The sequence below is a fragment of the Neodiprion lecontei genome, chromosome 5 (genome assembly GCF_021901455.1).
Source record: "Neodiprion lecontei isolate iyNeoLeco1 chromosome 5, iyNeoLeco1.1, whole genome shotgun sequence".
Lineage (NCBI taxonomy): Eukaryota > Metazoa > Arthropoda > Insecta > Hymenoptera > Diprionidae > Neodiprion > Neodiprion lecontei.
This window is the reverse complement of record NC_060264.1, coordinates 34,485,453-34,507,074: the sequence shown is the minus strand read 5'-3', so window position 1 is coordinate 34,507,074 and position 21,622 is coordinate 34,485,453. Positions and strand designations below refer to the sequence as shown.

At 37.8% G+C, this 21,622-nt stretch overlaps 3 protein-coding genes across 6 annotated transcripts; 1 reads left to right on the top strand and 2 right to left on the bottom strand.

The window, feature by feature from the left end:
• Nucleotides 1–677: 677 nt before the first annotated feature.
• On the bottom strand, nucleotides 678–9,095 carry LOC107219712 (ataxin-7-like protein 1). 4 transcript variants are annotated; one of them, XM_046739325.1, is made up of 6 exons: nucleotides 8,807–8,886; nucleotides 8,387–8,443; nucleotides 7,561–7,755; nucleotides 7,385–7,489; nucleotides 6,566–7,293; nucleotides 678–5,484 (listed from the first exon to the last, which is right to left on the bottom strand). In XM_046739325.1, exons 4-6 carry the CDS (start codon nucleotides 7,386–7,388, stop codon nucleotides 4,741–4,743), a joined length of 1,476 nt encoding a protein of 491 aa, XP_046595281.1. In that variant the 5' UTR covers nucleotides 7,389–7,489; nucleotides 7,561–7,755; nucleotides 8,387–8,443; nucleotides 8,807–8,886; the 3' UTR covers nucleotides 678–4,740. The 4 variants fall into 4 exon arrangements, with proteins under 4 accessions (XP_046595281.1, XP_046595282.1, XP_046595283.1 ...); XM_046739326.1 differs by having other exon boundaries at nucleotides 7,572–7,755; XM_046739327.1 differs by having other exon boundaries at nucleotides 7,606–7,755.
• Nucleotides 9,096–9,563: 468 nt separating this feature from the next.
• On the top strand, nucleotides 9,564–13,448 carry LOC107219713 (probable E3 ubiquitin-protein ligase makorin-1). Its single transcript, XM_015658031.2, has 8 exons — nucleotides 9,564–9,678; nucleotides 9,779–9,917; nucleotides 10,087–10,393; nucleotides 10,876–11,160; nucleotides 11,464–11,785; nucleotides 11,882–12,204; nucleotides 12,288–12,444; nucleotides 13,159–13,448. The coding sequence occupies exons 3-8, from the start codon at nucleotides 10,359–10,361 to the stop codon at nucleotides 13,294–13,296; spliced, it is 1,260 nt and encodes a 419-aa protein (XP_015513517.1). The 5' UTR covers nucleotides 9,564–9,678; nucleotides 9,779–9,917; nucleotides 10,087–10,358; the 3' UTR covers nucleotides 13,297–13,448.
• A 1,563-nt stretch (nucleotides 13,449–15,011) lies between these two features.
• On the bottom strand, nucleotides 15,012–20,652 carry LOC107219716. Its single transcript, XM_015658038.2, has 5 exons — nucleotides 20,194–20,652; nucleotides 19,746–20,026; nucleotides 19,370–19,670; nucleotides 17,582–19,229; nucleotides 15,012–17,475 (listed from the first exon to the last, which is right to left on the bottom strand). The coding sequence occupies exons 1-5, from the start codon at nucleotides 20,195–20,197 to the stop codon at nucleotides 17,406–17,408; spliced, it is 2,304 nt and encodes a 767-aa protein (XP_015513524.1). The 5' UTR covers nucleotides 20,198–20,652; the 3' UTR covers nucleotides 15,012–17,405.
• Nucleotides 20,653–21,622: the final 970 nt, after the last annotated feature.

Genomic DNA, 21,622 nt, shown 5'->3' with positions numbered 1-21,622 from the left:
AAAATAAATAAAAAAAAACCATTCTCAAGCTAATCAGTAGCGGTTTGACAGTCTCGCCACTTGTCGAGCATCCCGAAACATCTATACAATATTCATTTTATTCTTCCTATAATACATTAATCTAATTTACGCGAAGAGACTTCGAAATGCCAAACTTCCTCTACTTAGTTCGTTTGTTCACTTGTTTTATACGACAATAATTTAAGACGTTTAAAATGATTGACCTACATCTATGTACAGTTGGGTAAAAAAAAAAAAAAAAACATAATCGCGTATAACCTCATTCATTCGTTACATTACGTCTATGCTCGTACAATTTTATCATCTAAATACTATAAGATTCATACAAATTCGCCGCAAGCTTAAATTATACGCCACGTATGTCATTGCTTCAATTTATTACAGTTATAAATATTATTATTTGTATATACGTATGAAATATTGTTGCAATCGATCAGGATTTTGAAACTATAATTTATGTATACAGGCAAATTTAACATAGATTTCTGAATACAAATCACAACAATTATATCATATTATATTTTCTTTGCAAATTTGCTATTGAATGTTTTTTTTTTTTTTCTTTTTCTTTTTTTAAAGAATTTGATTACAAATTTTCGACGAATATAACAGAAAATGTGTGTAACAAAGTGATCCGCTTATAAATTGTTGCTTGCTTCTAATTTTATATTTCTTTCTTCATCTTTTTCGAGGTGGGTTTTTTTTTTTCCTTTTCTTTTTTGTATGGTTTTTCCGCGCGCACATTGAACGCAAGCAATACTTCATTGTACAATATTATTAATTAATACTTCTTCCGTTACGAATTGCATCGACGAAGCTTATTGGCTTACACATCGATTAATGCAGTGATGATAATGACAATCGTAATAATGATGATAACAATAACAATAATAATAACGATGATGATGGTAATCATAATGATAATAATATATAAGTATGCTACCAACGACAGATAACATTTGATAGATCAGCATTGCGTGGCATTTTTTTTTTTTTTTCCTTTCCTGACGCGTATAAATGTACCATTATACACATATAATGTAACGTAATTTACGTTCGTATAATATGTATGTTTCGCAGTATAATTACAAGTGACATATTTTTAATATACATATATCGTATGGTTTTTTTTAACGTATTCATTATTGATATTTCATAGCGAACAATTATTTTATCACATATATAATTATACATGTATATATATATATATGTGTGTGTGTGTGTGTATGTATGTGTAAAGCCAATGAAAAGATTTAGGGCGACCGGAAAATTATTAAATATTACGGCTGTATATTTTTTTTTATACAAGTTTATGCAACTCCATGCTATATATGTATAAAATGTATATATTGTATATATTGTGTAGAGAGATAAAGTTGTTTGGTTTATTAATTATTATTATTATTATTATTATTATTATTTATTTATTTTTTTTTTAAATTTCATTTTCTTGTTATTGTTGTCATTGTTATTCATATTTTTATGCTAAGAGTAAATATCACAATCTATATGATAATGAGGAGTCAGTACATAATTTTATAATAGCTTGCCCTACACGTAAACCGATGCGTATACCTGATAATTAATGATCCAGGATTTTTTACTCCGTGACGACCAAATATGAATGATTATTTTGTTCGCATACATTATGTTACATGCTATATCTAATTTTCTCATCGTCAACAATCGCCATTTTGTATATATATATATATATGTAACAGACAGTTGTTATTATTATTGTTGTTGTTGTTATCATTTTTTTTATATTTATTATTACTATTATCATTACTATTGTTATTATTATTATTATTATTATAACTATTCCGTTCCATTATAGTTTCAGTAGAACTTACAGCAGTCTTTATATAAAAATTTGATTTAAGCGGTACAGATTGTTTTAACACACATACTATAATATAGACGATTCATAGTTATCGTATTATATGTATATTATACATGCATGTGTGTGATAAGTTGCGAAATACGCCATACTATTTATTATACAATTCAATTTCTAGTGTTTGTGTGTGTAATATGTATGTTTATGTAATACGTATACACACGAATTAGGTAGGTATGCAGATGTTTATGTACCTGTAGGTGAAACAACGCGTTGTTTTGTAATACATAATGTTTAATATACGCTCGGATCCGTTGATTAACGTGTACATTATAAACGTGTAGAGCGTTTAAATTCCCGGTTAAACCTGGCAAGATTCTACGTTGAACATGTTCAATGTATTTGTATACGTATAATGCCGTTTACAATTAATGCATGCTTTCGATTTATACATACATACGCAATTTATCTATAATTTCAGTTTCACAGAACGGTCAGTTCTCTGCGTTTATTACACTATCTCGATTATTCATTATAAACTTATAATAACATTATCCGATCTCCGGGGATAATGTTGGAAATTTTGAACTTGCATCGCGGATATCGGAACAGAGCCGAAAGAAATGTCAAGCACGTGACAAAATTATGATTCTTTAGTAGAAACAGTTTGCCACGTCTGATTTCGAACAGTTTTGCTCTGTTTCCGGTTCGTCTTATATGCCGTTGTTATTTATTATACTATTTCGTATCAGGTATACAACAAAGTCTTCTTTACACATCGACATTCGTATACATAAATTTATACGTAGAAACGAAACGAATTTTGTCTGCATATCCATGTCAAATCAAGAGTAACGATAAAATTTTTCTCACATGTTATTATTCAACACGAATGAACAGGTTGATTTTCTGATTTTTCTTTTTGTTGCTATTTCTATCTTTGTATCATGCGAGTTGGGAAATAAGAATTACAGTGTTTTTTTTTTTTTGGAGAAAATCGAATCGATGTAAACGGAGAGTTAATAATTCCCGAATGAAGATAGCGGAAGAAGTTAATGAAAACGAAGAACAGGTGGATAAAAAAATTAAGAATCCTGATGTCATTTCATGAGACGTAACAATCATCATCTGCATAATCTTCTTGTTATTAAATTCCATTACATTACATGTACACTCATGAAATTCCATGAATTATTTTATTAAATACATCCTCTTTAATTGTTGGTAAAAGGACATATCGAGACCAAGATAAGAAATTTTACTAATATTTTAAAACGTTGAAAAATATAAATAGAACAAATAAGAAACATAAATACAAAATGCGAGTAGAAAATCAACATATAGTACATCTGAGTCTCAGCCACAGAAAAAAAAGAGATACACGGTGCAAATCGGTATTTTGTTTTTTTTCGTTTGTTTGTTTTTTTTTTTTTTGCTCTTACAAGGAATAAATTGCTTCCTTATGCAACTTGTTGTGTAAAAACAAAAAATTGTTTCAATTATTTACTCTAATTTAATTCAAATAATTCAACGATTAAGCGTTCGTCGTTTTTTCCTTGTTTTTGCAATTTCTTTTCATTTTTTTTTTTTTTTCTTCCTTTCCTTTACTTTTTTGTCTTTTAAATAAAACATGTACAAAATCTTCTTAACGTAGACATTTAATAATTACGAATTTTGCATATAATATAAAGAAACTTGCCTAGGAAAAAAAAAAAAAAACGTGAAATATATACACTTATGTAGAAATAATATTGTACAACGGGAAAATAAATTACTGGCGCTAATGATAATGCGGTTAAAAATCATGAAATCTGACGGGGAAAAACGACTGTTGCATCAGCGCTACGTCTATTACAGGTATAAATTATGATATTTTGATATATCATTTATCAGACTTTATATCGTTTCGTCTTGTTCGTCACGGCAATTAAAACGAAACTTCGCGACGTTGCGCGCGTGCAAGCAATCATTAAATTTATACATCACGTGAATAAAAAATAAATTAAACCTAGTTATAAAAAAATATAATGTCTCCCATTCGATTGTTCAACGTCGATGTTGGTCAAAAAAAAAAAAAAAATTAAATAAAACTTCTCTCAGAAAACGTTCACAATAATCTGATCACAATTGTGGTTTCACGAAGAGAGAGAGAGAAAGGAAAAAAAATTAACGCTAACAGATAATACACAGGGTGAATTCCTCATTGATAAAAAAAGAAAAAAATTAGCTAAAGTAAAAAACCAAACAACCATCACTCACTCAATCTGTACGCGAATTTTCTAAACGATCATTTACATGCATGAAAATAATTTAAACATTAGATTCAGTTGCAAAAAATTTATCCAACATTTTAATATAATATAATTACAGTGCGGGCACTGTAAAACAACGATATCCCGTTTGTTTTTTCTAGTTTTTCATTATGTTGTTTTTTTTTTTTTTTTTGTTCGTTTTCATTTTTTCTAATTATATATTACAAAAAATTACTGCAGCCTCGAACGGATCCCGGTACCCCACCTTTCGGCGAACTGAACCAAACTGCTGCTTGTGAACTGTACATAAACCGGTAAACCGACATGCAAAAAAGATAATTGGGGAGAAAAAGTAGAAACAAAGTAATTAGAAAAATGAAAAAGAAACGGAAAAACAAATTTGAATTTCTAAAAAAATGAAAGACAGATAAATTTGTTCCGCGTTACTTTTTGCCGCCGAATCTCTTTAAGCCTCTTTTCGAACGGTTGAAATTCGGCGTAAAGGTACAGAAAAAATGGAATACTTAACCCATAAGAATTTTGGGAAATAATTCGAAATATTTAAGAGGTAGTTCGGTAAACGAGGCGTGTGCAAAACCTTTAGCCTGGAGTAGGTAGAGTTTTGTGTCAGTGAATGTTAAAGTTGTATTGTTTACGGTTGGACGTGATGCGGAGCCAACGACTAACTGCTAACGGTTCAGGGTGGCAGTTGGACCAGGATATGTCCCCGAAATGAGGGTAAGGTGTCGACGTTGTCGTCGCCTCGACTTGAATCGCGGTTGAATACTCTTGCGAAAAATCGTGTTTACTCCGTTTCAACGCTCTGGTAGTTGAGCCGCTCATGTGGCTGTTATTCCGTTTCCCATTGATTATTTGGTTCGCTGACACCGAAGCCGAGGATGTTGCCGCCGTCGCGGTTGGTACGGAGTTTTCGAATATGCTCAAACACGGCATCGACGCCTGAGCGGTGTAGGATTTACTAATAGGGGAATGTAGAGCGTTGCTGATGGTCGATGGTGGGATCTGGACGATTATCTGGGACTTGCCGGAGTCCTTGTAACCGGAAATCGGCGAGTATATCGTTATACTTTCGGAGTCCAATTCCACCGGAGTTTCCGCCTCCAGGATGTTCGATATCAGCGGCTGGGCCGTAGGTAGAGAGGCCGGAACGATCGAGGGCGCCGGTGAAACTGTGCAGGTCGCAGGTACGAGAGTGGCGATCGAAGGTTCCCCGTTCTTAGCGGTCGCCGGCGACAAGGACGGGAGCAGAACCGATATGGGCGCAGTTATCGAACCCGGTATGCCAGCCGAGTTGACCATCGAGGACTCCAGGCCCAGTTCTTGGTTGGCGAAGTCTTCCTCGAGCTTGGTCTGGAACAAAAATTCAAGTCAACCTTTACCTGGTATCTTGGGGTCGTTCGTGATTAAGGGTTTTTAACCTTTAGCTGGCACCTTCATCTGGTATAACATTGCTGACACCTTGGTATCGATTAATATTAAAAATTATTCTTGCGACCTTTTTTATCTTGTGAGACAGTTAAGTGCATATCCAAAAAAAAAAAAAATTAAGTAAAAATATTTAATTGCTTCGTTACAGCAAGCAATTTTCGGTTGGGGTCTTCAACGACCACAATGTGTTAGTAATGTTATACCAGATAATGGTGCCAGCTAAATATTGAAGAAACTCAGCCATTGTATCCCTGGTCAATAAAATGACCAACGTGTAACATTGCTGGCACCTTGGTGTCGAGTAATATTAAAAATTATTGTTGCGACCTTGTTTATTTTGTGAAAGGCAGTTAAGTGAATGCCCAAAATCATACAAATTAAGTCAAAATATTTAATTGCTTCGTTACAGCAAGCAATTTGCGGTTGGGGTCTTCAACGACCACAATGTATTAGTAATGTTATATCAGATAATGGTGCCAGCTAAATATTGAAGTAACTCAGCCATCCCTGGTCAATAAAATGACAAAAGGGACAAAATGACCGTGTCTCAGGATTTCTGAATTCAACGTCTTCAACGACCCCATGGTGTCAGTAATGTTATACCAGATAATGGTGCTAGCTAATTATTAAAGTAACTCAGCTATCCCTGGTCAATAAAATGACAAAAGGGACAAAATGACCGTGTCTCAGGATTTCTGAATTGACCCTTGAGAAATATTTCTTGGGTCATAAAAACACGTACCCCTAACGGTTACCCATAGCGGTACATAACACAATAACCCAGAGGGTGGTGGTGGTGGAGGGGGGGGGGGGGGGGGGGGGAGTGATGACGTTTCAAGCATTCGATCTTTTATCTCAAGACTCGATTAATAGATCCTTGTGAAAAAATTGATGGGTATCCATTACCAAAAGACCTCTTGTGTAAGTTAATTTGGGCGCGAAGGGCCATTCCCAAGGATCCGAATAAAATTCTTTTTAACAATTCAAGGGTTAATATCTTTACCTTTGGCAAGGGGTACATGTCAGGCAGAGAGAGAACCGGCGGTGAACTCGGCGTCGCCGAATCACTGGCCGCGTTAGCGTGCACGGCACCGATCACAATCGCGTTCAAGCTCTGACCCGCGCTCGACGAGGAGGACGAGGACGAAGACGTTGAGGTCATCGTCACCGTTCCCGTCAGAGTCACTTTCGTCGAACTCCTCGCCGGCGGGAACTCCTTCGCGGCCCGGTGCTCGGCGAGGAGTTTGTCGAAGGTTTTACTTCGGCCCGTGACCGTTCTCCGCAACGAGACCGTGTGTGCCTTGCAGGTGAGGGAGCGGGTGCACGGCTTCCCCGTCTCATCGTTCCAGACACCGCAGTGCCGGTCCGGGTCATACTCCCGGTCCTTGAGCAGCGAGCGTTCAGGTTTCGGTTTTTTCCGACGTTGGTGGTTCCCACTGCCCGGGCTTTTTACCGGGCTCGAGCCGACCGTTGAACCGCTGTTCGTTATCTGTATCGGAATGTTTTCGAGCGGCGAACGCGGCGAGGATAGAGGTAATTGTGGATGGAGGTTCGCTTGTTCAGCCGTGCGTTTGTTCGACGTAGTATTGTTCGTTTTACTGCTAGACGGGAGCTGCGACGTCTGGGTCTTTTTCAACTTTGATACTTTGCAGTAGGCTGTTTTGGCTATCGGTTTTACTACCGGGTTTGCAGGCGGCGGCAGGTTCACTGTACCAGATGGATGTCGTATTTCTGTAAATAAGAGACAGTCTTCGTTTAAGCTGCGTGTCTTTGTTAAACGATAAAGCATGGTAAACAAGCTGCAGGACGAATTGATACGAACCCATATGCTGTATCAGGGCTTGTGGTTTAACGATCGCGTTACAAATTTCGCAGACCACTCCGTAAAACGCATCCCTCTCTGGGCAAAAACCATATAGATCGATATCTGAAATATGAAAATAAAATTCCAAATAATTATAGGACAACTCTAGTCCAAATATTGTCTTCTTCGATTACCATATCCATACAGAAAAATGATTTATCTAATTAATTAAACTGCACATTGTCCAAGATTTTGAGAACGTTTTTGCTCTCATCCTGTGGCAGAAATTCTCTGCTTTTCGTATGCTTCTTTTTAATCCAGATTGTTGATAAATGCTTTTGCATCAAGCAGAATTCTCTCTTCCTGCATCGTACGTGCATCAGGCACAACTGAGAGAGAAACATGAGATCTCTTATGTTATATATTTCGCTTTTGATTACAGACTGAAGTACGTTTGTTCTAATGGTACTCGGCACATTATCCAAAGCTTCAAATTTTTTCTTGTGCTTCATCACAGTTCTCGTTTTTCTTTATGGTGTCAATTGAATACCATGGGTTCTCGGATTACACAATGTGCTTTGAGATTAAGAACAAATTGCAAATTATCAATGTAAGAGGCATCGATGGTCTTCGAACCTTCTCAGAAAGCATGAATGAAAAACAAATTGATTCCACGGCATTTATGCACCAGTTTGTCATCGTTTCAAAATATTGTCTTTCAGTACATCATGCTTATGAACACATTTTATTCAGCTGTCTCATTATTTTTTTGTTTTCTTATTCTTTTCATCACAACTACGTCATTCACACACTAAAATTTAATTGCGGGCAACAAAATGAAGATAAAACAAATAAAAGTAAGCGTCAAGCAATAAAAAGTACTTTTTGTTTTTAATCCAAAAAAATAACTACAACGTTACAAATGTCTTAATATAATATAACTATTATTATAAACTGGAATAATGGAATTACTTCGTTCTGTTGATAATATATATTTTTATTTTACAGTTTATATTTTACCTTCCGCAGCAAGTCGCATTACCGAGCTTCGTGGTTCATCTTCAGTTTCATCGTCACCTAAATTACAAAAATAAATAACGATGAGAACAACAAGAACTATGCTATTATAAATTTGAAGTGTGAAAAAACATAGGAATATTGTTTGTTGATTTTTTTCGTTTACGCACTAATATTTGAAAAATAATTTTACATGAATATTATGTTATGTCTACGATGTGGATAGTCAAGATCCAGAGAGTAGATAGCAGAGAGTGAAACATCCACGAACGAACGAATGTCAGACAAAGAATTGTGAGAATAAAGTAAAGTTAGGTTAGGTGGTTGGGTTGGTCAGATCGGTTGTGTGTGAAACGAGGGATTTAATATGTCTGACAACCCACTCCTAGGTGCGACTGGACGAACGTAAACAGGGCTACTTACTCAGCGGTTTATCCCTTCCAATTTTTTCTATCCAACTGGACCATGGTTGACCGTGAAAAAATGTTGGGCTGTCACTTCCCGACATGGCAATTGGGCTTCTAACGCTTCTTACGTTTTTTTTATCGAACCGTTTATTCGGTTCAGAATGCGATGCTGCGTTGTTGTATGCAATAGTATGTTATGCTCGGCACAGGGTGGAAGCGTGGCCGCTCGCTCTGCCGCTGCCCGCTATTATGCCTCCTCCCTAGGCGTGTGGCCCAGCAGGAGTACTAGACCGATCGGAGTCGCCGTCGTGCCGAGCAAGTCCTTCTGCTCGCCAGCTTATGGCCGGTGTGTATGCGCGCACATGTATTATGCACTATACCTGACTACGATGCGCGCACTCACACGTAGACACGGTATGCACGCGCGTGCACTCGGAACGGTAGTATTGGTGGTATGTCGGTGGGACGGTTGAGCTTGAGCGTGTGCATGCACTTCTGGAGTTAATGCATGAATCGCACGGGTCTTGCTGCCATTTAGTGCTCGTTCGTGTTCAATCATACGCAGGTATGCGAATACAGATATTTTTCTTTCTTTTGCTGAATTTCAAACGATTACAACCGAGTCTATTGGTTTCTTATCAGTCGATTACAGGTTCTTCGACGACATATTTGTTCCTCTGCAGGATCATCTCTGTTAAGCCAGATCTCGGTTTCCCTGAACTCTGAAGCTGAGGTTTCTCAGTGCAACTTGCCAAGTGTATAACGTAACATACGTTCGTTTGGTTAAACTCTGCGCAGTCATATCCTCGTGTCTTTCTCTAACGCGAGTATTTAGATGAAGACAGAGATACGAGATGCGCGTAAGGGTTGTAAAAGTAGTAACTGCAGGTAACGTCGCAGCTATGCATTTGTGATATACTACAGCTTACTGTATCTTCCGTGTATGCATGGGTATAGAAATGGACACTGATGCTATCATAACCGGCAGGTTTTCAGCTCAAGGCTTGAAACATGTAATCGTTTATGTCCAATTTACTTTGGCGAACCATCGGCTACGTCAATAGTGAGACGTATCGTATTGCAGTCCAAGATCAGCGTTACCATTGGCTGGATGAAACAACGTACATGTAAGTCATAAACAATGGCCAATGAAATCAGTGCTAGTCAACGTAGTGCTTTTTCAAAGCGACTCGTCGAGTATGGCTTATTGGTTTTGCGAAAGCATAAATGGAACATACCTGTAGTGTAGTTCGTGCTGTGAACCGTCAGGGGTTGTCATCGTTCGTTTGTTGCCAGCACCCAGCAGTCTCGGCTGTGACAGGAGAAAAAGTCTGGGGCACGAGATCAGCCCTGTTTGAAGGGCATAACCGCAGGCATATAACGGCAAACAGGCGACCCTGAGGATTGATCCGTGAATTTGGAGACATTTTTGATCCAGGGAACAATTCATCTGCAAGAAATCATCCTTCGCATAAAGTTTTGAATATCCAAATACCCGAAATCGTGCCTGATAAGTGCGCGGCTCGCTGCGGTCGCGCATACGATTGTTACGACGCGAGCTCAACAAAATGGCTGATATCTGGAAACAAAGCGTTGTATGCCGGTAAGAAAAATCAATTTATTCAAGCCCAGGTGAATCCCGACGGACTATGTCCATTTCAAAACGCTCCTGTGGTTTACACGTGAGGTTTTTTTTCACCTGACGAACCTGAATAGCCGGTTCCTCATTGGTAGAAACGCATATGAAAAACGTCAACACTCCACACGCTGGGTAAATATTGATATGGTCGTTGAAAAAAGGAGTACGATTGTCCCGTTTGTTGTTGGTTGACAGTACATACCTATAACGTACTTTTCTACGCATGTAAATGTGTATACTATGTACGTGCACACTGCGCAGATTATGTACTTATTATATTCCTGTGTTACTTGTGCAAAAGATATAAAACTGATATGATTTGCAAAATATGTAAATAATAAGCAGAAGAAGGAAAAAAATACCAAGATTAATTCTTGTGATCGATCAGATATCCCTTTACAAATCGTTTCCCCACTTATCCTAATGGTGATTTTCTCGTATTGAAGGTACTTTGTAAATGGCATCTGTCGGGAGGGAAATAATTGCAGATACCAACATGTTCAGGGCGCAAGACAAGATCCGGCCCCCAGTACTGCAGCAGCAGACCAAAATACTTCACCCAATACAGGTCCATGCCGTTTCTTCAAACAGGGCTCATGCAAGTTCGGTAGCCGATGCAAATTTAGGCACTCTTCTCGCGACGAACCTGCACCTTCTACCGCTGGCGCTTCGTCATCTCATACTAAAACCACTGCTCCAAGCAAGATGACAAATTTTTTACCAGAAAATGAGTAAGTTTGAATCAAAAAAGAGTTTGCTAGTATTTGGAATGCAGTTTCAAGCTCAAAAATTAATACCCATATGGGCATCTATATAAAAGTTGATCAGATGTCTAAATTTCACTGGTTTTAGTCGTAATGCTAAGTTCTCCCCTTGGCCATGCAGAAACCTGCGAACCAACAACTCCATTATCACTTTGAAAATATCCGTAAAACTACATCAAAAGAATACCATTGATGACAAATACTTGAAAAATGTTCAGTTGTGCGACAGTATTCAATTACCTACAACTTGGCTATTGTTAAACATCTCAGTGGTAAAGAGGAGCGTCCACGTGCAGAGGAATGGGTGAAAGCGCCAGAATTCGTTCCCTCGTGCCTGTCAGCTGCGTCATCCTCAACTTCAGAATCAGCTAGCACCTCAGCCTCAACCTCAACACCTTTATCTTATGCCCAGGCATTAAATCCTCATGGCCAAACCTCGAATCCAGCCTCCGAACCTCTTTGTCCGTATGCGGAGGCCAGCGGTATCTGCAAAAAAACAGACTGCACATACCTGCACGGAGACATGTGCGAACTGTGTGGCAGAGCTGCTCTGCATCCGCACAATGAGGAACATAGAAAAAGACACACAAATGTAAACTAAGTATAATTGTAGTACTTGGTTTTTTCCAGAGATTGTATAATTTTATAATGTTAATTTGGATATTCTTGTGATTCATATCATTAACAGGCGTGCGTCAAACAGCACGAAGTCAATATGGAGTTGTCGTTTGCAATTCAGAGAAGCAGAGAAAAATCGTGTGGTGTTTGCTTTGAAACGATTATGGAAAAGTCGTCGCGAGAACAGAGATTTGGTATATTGCCCAACTGCAATCACTGCTTCTGCTTGACCTGCATAAGGAAGTGGCGGCAAGCTAAACAGTTTGACAATAAAATTATCCGCGCTTGTCCCGAGTGTCGCGTCGCGTCTGACTTTGTCTGTCCTAGCATGTATTGGGTTGATACCAAGGAAGAGAAGGAAAAACTGATCGTCGATTACAAAGAAGCATTAAGGTAAACGCAATTCCATTAAAGGAACTAAAGATCATCTTTGTCAGTCTTGTAATATGTAACTTTACTTTCTCCCCTAAACACAGCACCAAGGACTGCAAGTATTTCAACAAGGGTCGTGGAAAATGTCCCTTTGGTAATAAGTGCTTTTACCTACACGCCTTGCCAGATGGTACAAAAACAGATGTCGGACCGCCTGTGCGGCACCATCGCTATGCCGATGCTGACATAGACTTTCTACAAGTAAGTCATTGGCAAGGGATTTTGCGTAGAGAATTATCAGAACCAAATATCTGATAACGTTCTGACTGCTGCGAACATTTATTTTGTCACTACAAATGTCGACAGGGAAATTTTTCATTTACCTCCAGATAATTTTTTTAAAGCTTAGTTCATGACTTCTTAACTCCTAAACTGTGATATTTAATGAACACTGACTGCTTATTACATAAGTTATTAGCTGTAAAACGTAGAAATGCCTAAGATTACTGTGATAGAATTACGCATACCTCTGTGCCTAATCGCTAAATTGATCTGTGTTTTTGTAGAATTAGAATTATGCTTTAAACAGTTATTAAAACATTTCTAACAAGCTACTACTTAGTCAAAGCATAATACAAAAGTATTAGTAGCCTGTGATTGTTAGCTGTGATTAATTTTTCGTTTATAAGGCTTTTTGTCAATCTGAAACTAGAAGGATTTTTGTTTCAACACTGACACATGTATGTTTATGCCAAAACATCGAGTACATTTTTTCTCCTTGGATTGTCATAAGCGACCACATCGATCGAAATTTTTAGTTCTCACTGTGAAAATTTCGAAACATTATCCTTTTTTTGTTTTCGCATTCTAACGAATAAATGTTATTATCACATTGATGTAAGAACTTGATATATAAATTCAAATAAATGTTGATACCTTTTAATTTATTTTACCTATCTTTTGTGTCCTTAACAGCAGATGATCTTGTGGGACTTCCTTGACGAGCGAGATAATCGTTGGATGTATAGCATTGACGACCTGGAAGAAATCGTTGCCTTTTTCTCTGATTCCGAAGACTCCGATTGGTCAGAGTATGAATTATTTTTTGATTAGTTCACAGCCGCTACCCTAATCTTCGTCTTCTCATTTAATTTCGTGTTAAAATTAACAACCACATCGTAGTTATAACTTTCTGCGAGCCAAATTCAAATACCTACCTTGCAACCATTGCTGTTATACTTGCTGCCGTCAAAACTCTACAATTTGCCAATAGTACTTCGAGTCTTAATTATTTTGAATTTATGTACTTCTAGCAAAACATTTAATGGGCTAATTAATATGTTGCTGCTCACGTGAAATTTTTTTAAAAGTTTTTTTTCATCCGGACACTGCCCTTGGATGAGCTTTATGCAACTAATAATTGTTTAAAATTAGTACTAGACTCGAAGTATTATTGGCTAAATAAATAACCCTACCTCTAAATTATGATTAATTGTTAAATACTGTATTAGTAATATTTTATTTTATGTTATAAATAACTAATAGTGCGAATGCCTTTGGGTGAATATTTGTGTATAGATTTTTGTGTGTGACTGAAGAAATGTTAGGGGTTGGGGGGAGAGTAATATTCCGAAAAAAAACAAAGCTGGAAGAATACTTAGAAAAAAATTTTGCAACAAAAATCGAAATTGAATATACGATAAATTTGTGATAGTTAGAAATGGCGAAGCCACGCCTGAAAACATTGCTACTGCCTCTGTTGGTATTGTTGCTGTATTTATTAAGATAGCTTTATGTACAGTGATTTATTATTATTATTATTATTATATCCGGGTTAAAAATAAGAAACTAATTAGAGATTGTTAGGTATGGGCCGATGATACGTAAGATGTGAAAACTTTTTACCCCCAGATTAAAATACGATAACATCACGTTCCACGTAAAGAACAAAAACAAAGGACACAAAAAAAATATATCGTTATGTTCACCCGAATTGAATTTTGACGCTATTTTGTTAACATCGTTACTATCAAAGATTTGAGTATTACCAATGTTCATATGTATTATTGTCGTTTTAACGTGTCTACAATATCGTCAATTCGAATTTTGACTCATGAAAGGTAAAGAAAGACAGAGAACCGAGTATAATTGAGTCACCGACCAAATAGAAGATATTGATGATCAGTAATTCGTGATTTGATTTTAAAGTTTTACACCGTTGAATAATTGAATTCAATACAAACAGTCATGACCACCATAAAATGATGGTTCAAGTAGCAGTAATGGTTTCAAAATTCAATTTTATCATTCCTCAAAACCTTCATATATATGTACAATATACACGCATACATAGGTATATATGTGTATATATATATATATATGTGTGTGTAAATACATATATATATATATATCTATGTATACATATGTATTTTATGACAGCATCGGCCCACCCCTAGTTGTTATAACTATTTTTACATTATTGCTACAGTATATATGTATCTATGTATGTATGTATGTATCTATGTATGCATGTATGTATGGACTGTGAGGCGGTTATTAAGACTATAGTTTGGATTCGAGGTATCCCTTGCTCTTTATCAAGAATCCGATTCGATATGATCGAAATTCTTACGATAGTGTTGATGACCTGTTGATTTACTGTGTTATCAATTGAAATAGAAAGTGTTTAACGCTGTTAGAAGTAATTCTTGTCAGTATAGATGTAAAAGAAAAAACTTAAACGAAAAAAAATGCGGAATGAAAAATAAGCACCAAAAACAATAACGTATTCCGAACTCAGGCGAGTAATTGAATTATTTTCATCACTATACGCGGCGTGAAAGCCGGTCGTAATTATTGCACGGAAAATACAGGTCAATTTTTAATTCAGTATGTTTGGTTCGATACATTGTACGATTCCGTATACGTCAAAGAACGCATGTAGATAGAAATGTGGGTCTAGGCAATTTAGATTCTTAAAATATAACAATATACGAATTTCATGCCTACGTAACAGTGATTAGAAGTGTATCGTCTAGTACGGGTTAATATCCGTGTTTTCAACACATTTTCAGGCCAGTTTACTTGATTAATTATTCAATATACCTACTCACCTAACATTATGCGCTGTTATCCATATGCCGCATTATCGTATAATACGAGGACACGGCATGGTCCCATGGCCAATATCATCTATCCTTAACGTTTGGTCTTTAAGCTCTCATTTTCGTAATCTGTGAAACAATAGTGAACAGAACGAAAACTGTGTTACGCATACGTATAGAAAATAATTAACTGGTATGACAAAGTAGGTAAAACAAATAAATTCACTTATTAGCCCTAGCCAATTGCCGTAGCCATATATGAGTTAAAATAATTTTTTTTTTTTTTTAATGTGCTATCATTGTTTTTATGTCTGTAACAGTTATTGTTGATAACGATAAGCTTAAAAATGCCCAACTGCCAATTAATTGTCGAGTGAAATAATAATGGTGATCTAGTTTTAGATATACCCTTCTAACAATAAACTTGGTTACAAATTTCATTAATCGCAAGTTTCAAACTTCTGTTTGTAATTCGCGCAACGAGACGCCATGCCTGTCCTGTAGTTTTTGTAGTTCTGTGCCTTGTCTGTACAATTAGCATACATATCACATTTACAAGATGATTGATTAATTGTTGATGATGGCTTCAAGATCTTGGGTAAGTCAGTCCTGTGTTACATTGTGTAAGTTTTTTTACAAAACTTTTCACTTGAGATGACCTCGACCGATGGCAATTTCGTAAGAAAAGTTTAGCAAACAAGACATGTTGGACCATCTAATTGGCGGTTTACTATTTAGCCCCTTGTCTGTAGATAGGATAATTCTTTGATTTTAAAAATCCAAAAAGTACGCTTGTAGGATTAATATTTTCCTGTCCTTATTTTAACACAATTTAAAAAAAAAAATTTTTTTCAATTTATTCAATCGAGCTGCGATAGACAATTATTAGCACTTTTATTCGTCGCTCGAAACCCAATGCGAATCTCTATGAGTAACAAATAAGTATAGCATCAGGGCTAACAGTTATTCGAATTCAAACATTAATTAGTGTACATAATTTGTATATTGAATAATAAAATAATACAATTTTATGAAGAATGAATAATGATTGCATAAGGCGGACTGGCGCTGCCTGATATATTACTTTGCAAACACAAAAACGGGAAAATATGAAAACGGATGGGACGAGGTGAGGATGTGAACGATATGTCATACCAAGTATACGTGTATGTATACCTGCACCTACAATTTACATAGATAATATATAATATACTCATATAAAATGGGTATTTATTTAAATAAATATCGAACATTTTTGAACCAATTTGTAAAAGTAATACGCGTCCTTCAACACGTAGTCTTTAGCTCTTAAATACATAACAACGTTTTCTTAGTTATAATAATATATTATTATTGATTGTTGTTATTGTATACAAAGGCACTTGGATTCAATTTACACGTCTGTGGTGATAACAATTTCTATCTTCACAATGATAAATATACACGTGATACGTGCCTACAATTGTATGATTGTATGATTTCGTATCATTTTTCTGTTCATAATAGCCGATAATGATAATAACCAATACTAAATAATGAACACTTTTTAAATCTTATATATATATATACATACGTATAACGAAATTAAAAAGTCACCTATTACTTTTTTTGACAAGTCAATGATACCCTTTTAGTCACAGTCTAACATTTCTCATTCTATTTTTTTTTTCGTTTTCTTCTTTCATATCCGATTGTTGCTAAATAATGTAAGTACTAACAAAATTTTTTATGTACGTACATTTTGATCGTTTCCCTTTTGAAATCACATAATATAGGCAGTAACTTCTGCCTGAAAGGTTGAAAAAAAGGCAAATTTCACTTATACTAACTAACATAAGGCACTTTAAGTGAATGTGAAAGGCACCATACTCGTACTTTCAGTTAACTTTATCGTTGAACTTTAGTTGAAGGTCAACTACGCTATTATCAATACATTATTGTTCTACATTTAAGTCTTTGATACAGTTCAAAAATAGTCGAAAATTCAAACTGTGAAACAGATATTTGATCCAATGTCCAATGATCGAATTACTTTTCAAAGTAAATTAACTGATCTGTTAATTTTTCTTTTTTGTCACAAAGTATCTTCGACATTGTGACATTGAATTCCGCGCTGCTTTAAACCAGCGTTGCGCTTGATGCCGCTTCTTTTTCCGAAACGTACCACTCCTCGCCCCCTTCTTCCGGCCTGCAATTAATTACGAGTAATTTATTGAAAGGGGAAAAAAGTGCTTCAAAGACACGGCACATCTGGCAGGGTGTCAGTTACTTCATCCTATATTATTGAAAACTACCTCAGCGCGTTGTACGGCTGACAAGTCATTCGCTGAAGGGGTTGATAAATCCTTTTTTGAACTGGACTAGGCACAGTTCTTTCCTCTAGATTTTCCAGCCTCAGTTCTTGACTCATTTGTATCATCATATTCACCCTAGGATCTTGGGGTAGTTTTGAACTACTAGATGTATTGGCGGCGATCGTAGCATTTTTTCCGATAATAATTGAACTTTGCGACGCGGCCGGAATGGTAGCGGCGTTTTCGTTTCGTTTGCGATACTTCGTAGAGTATTTGTAGAAATCGGACATTTCAAAGGGTTTGGTCACCTCTCTGTACGGTTGGTACTTTCCAGCCTGAACTACGGTGCAATTTTTCGGCGATTCCAAGGTCCGCTCGTTGTTGTTATCTGGCAGTTTCGATTCCGCTGGTATTTCGAAAATCTTTTGTGGCTGATGATAACGACTCTGCGGCACTCGCTTTTGGTCCTCAATCACTGACGCGTCCCTGGCTATTGGCTTAGTCTTTAGAGCACCCCCGATCAACGGGCGGTGAACGATGCCGGACATGGCAGGGGGGCTGGAACCGGAATCGAGAGAAGTTTCGTACCACCCTTTCTCCTTGCCCTTGGAGCTGGCGTTGTCAGTGGTGTCCTTATCTTGTGAGTCTTGCGACTGTCCCGAATTCCACGTCTCCACACTCCCGAGAGATTGAGTTCTGAGTAGCATTCTGCTCGGGGGTTGAGTTGCCGTTTGTTCCGGCTGTGGGGGATTCAGGGGAACGTTATGCCGCGGTAGAAGCGACGTGCTCTTGCTCCCTGCCACAGTGTGGTAGCGAATTTGATGGTCAGCACTGTTTGGCCCTCCCGTAGTTTTTGCGTGCTGAGAACTATGACGCTTCCTGCGATCCAGGCTCCCGAATTTATCGACCGGCTGCTCGTCCGGGAACCAAATTATCTCGTCTTCGTACCGCATCCAGTACCCGGGTGGCTGATGCGGGTCATTCGGGGGCCCGTTTGTTCTCGACGAAACTCTGTTACCGACCATTTCTCGCATTTCTCTCCGCTGGGGTTGTTGCTGCTTACCGAAACCTGGCTGATAGTCGGGTGTGTGAACGTAACGACGAACGTTGCCCTCCATTTCATTATAGAACTGCGGCCCGGTGGAATGAAACCGTAAAATCTCATTGTCGGGGATTTTGTACTCTGGGTATTGCTGATGATTTTGCAACATTTGTTGCTGTTGTTGATGCTGCTGCTGAAGCTGCAATTGCCGATAACGCAGCAGCCTCTCCTGTTCTGTGTACGTGTTGGGGACGGGCCTATAATTTCTTTCCGCGTCCAAGTAGTGATTCGGATTCCGCGAGCCTCCGCTTCCGTGGGAATAGGTTCTCGCTCGGTATTGATCAGGGAGTATATACACGTTATGATTGTCGTTCAGGTCGCTGTCTACAAGCAGCTTAGGACTTTGCTGACGAGTTGTGGCAGTGGCTATCGGATGAGGCATTCGGTTTTGATTGTAGACAGTTGTCAGTGGCGAGTGCAGGTGTTCTGGCTCCTGATATCCCGTTCCTGGATAAGTGTTGTAGTTGTTTTCTGGCCCTAAGGGGCTTAGACTAACCCCGCCTTCTTGAAGCAAGCCTCTGGCCGATTTCGATGATCTGTCGCTACCTGAAAGTAATTTTGAATCATGATTTCAAAAAAAGTTTTCTTTCACCTCATTAATGAATTGATTATCAATTGGAAGCTAGGTCTTTTATAATCAGCCTCTCTAAGGTTGAGTGAATTTTATTAGGGGCCATCGATTTTACCAGTTGATTCTAATGGCGGTCGAGGCTTTTTGATCCTATGCTTTCCATCTCTTTGTGGGTGGGGTTGCATTGCGTACGACGAAACATGGGGAACCTGTGAAGCTCGCTGACTTTTTCCATGAGCCTGTCTGACGAAATTGAGACGCACGTCTAGTTCCTGAAGACGACGTTGACTTTGTTGATAGACAAGCCTATGCTTGCGACGTACAGCTTTGCTCTCCCCCGCATCATTGAAGATGCCCAACGCAGCTTCGGCAATTCCAACTTGTACTTGGCGTTCCAATTCTAGCGCAGATTCCTCCTATCGAAAAATACGATGATTATAAGTATACTGTGAGGGTAGCGACGAAAGGTTTTCACTATTGCTAAGCCTTACCGCTTCAGTCGTCTTGAGTTTATTTATCAGATTTTGGGGATAGGTAAAAGCAGTGCCAACTCTCCGCCGAAAACTCGGGGGACTTTCGCCAGGCTCTAGTGGTATTTCTGGCGGTAGAATCCCGGTTAACTCAGCCTCGTCTATACAGATATTTTTGAGTTCGTTGTTCTTTTGAATTAACTTTTCTTGCAGAGCTTGACGACGCTGCTGCAGCCACTGTAGCCTTGATGTCAGCGGTTCCTCAGTCGCCGGTCCCGCCCCATTCTCATTCCCTGCCATAACTGAAGAGGGTCAAATCAGTTTTACTTCTACACACACCTCTATGGTACGGATTGAATATTTTTTAACGAATTTTCCATAATGTTATATTTTTCTCGAATAGTTCACAATCTAATTTTTTGGCTGTGAAGAACCGTTTTTATCTTATGCCCGTCACTGCGGTACTCACCCATATTATCGTAACAACGGCAGCGTCCCGTTTCTCGTGATTACATCATTTTTCCATTGAGTCACACGCGAGGTTTTCTTCGTCCCATTGTTATTATTATTGCTCCCTTTATTGTTGTTATGATTCTATTGCGCGTATTATTTCACACAAGCGTTTCAACTGATCGTGAAAGCATGAGCATCATTTCGACGAATTTCTTTGCGAAATATACCAACGATTAACGGAACGTTGCTAGGTTATGTTGCGTTTGGTTACGTACAATTAAAAACACTTGGTTCGATCTCACATTGGAACATATTTCCTCCCGCAGTATTAAACACTGAGTTAGCTTTTCTGTCGATAATTATCGATCGATATCGGCGATTGATTTCAAACGTTTGTTTACAAGTTAAAGGATTATCTTTTAAACGTCAGACGCAGGAAAGGACGCGTCGATGACATCGGTTGGGCGTCGAGTTCGATTCTCATTTACGACAGTGCGTCAGTGTGCATCCATGAGTATGCATTGTACAATGTATGTGAATGTATGCACATGGCCGACCGTAAACATGACCGATGTTGAAACTTTGTTCGAGACGCTTTTCACTGGTCATTGTACAATGATTGTACCATTTGGACCGAATGTAAGTACGTGGTCAAGTTCAATTTGGCCTGACAATTTCCAGTTGATTACTGAGCTACATGCTGGATTAACTGAATCTAGTGTTTAGGTTTTTGGAGAATTATGGTGGTCAGCGAGTCCTGTTCAACAATCGTTTTTGCTCTGTTGCTTCAAAAGCGGTCAACGGTCGATTTATTCAAAGCCTTCGGTGTTTGAAACACATACATAGTCACAAATTGATAATGGTGGAGCAAACTCCAAACTTGTCGACTGCTCTCAAAGACTGAATAATTCAAGCTGTTCTCAAACTGTCTCAAGGTGTTTTCCATTTACTAACCTAAATTGGACCTATAGTTGACCCATATTGACTTGCAGTCATAAGCAAACGTATGACAGATCGTAGCAAGGAGTCAAATTCTCATATTTATTTTGTTGATAATGTAGGCGATCACTTTGCGAATAACTGGAATTGAAAATCATAATTCCTATATTTGTCTGCTCATTTTCATCGCATGATGCGTTTTCCAAGTATGTAAACCGTGTAGCAAGTGTTGGTAATGTAGATCGCAATATTTTTCATTATCTTATGAGCAGCCAAGTCTTATCATCGTCTAATGATCTTGGTGTTGGTCGATAACAAATTTTTTAATCTGAACTATTTATCTCCTCTGTTCCAGATTGCATGGTTTTGCCAATAAGATGAACTATAGCGACAATGAAATTATTTTCAACTGTTTTTGTGGAAGACAAAAAATGCGACCGTGTGAACGATCGGGACAATCTGAATCTTCAACACCTAAATACATTATCTAGCGATAGTAAGTAGTC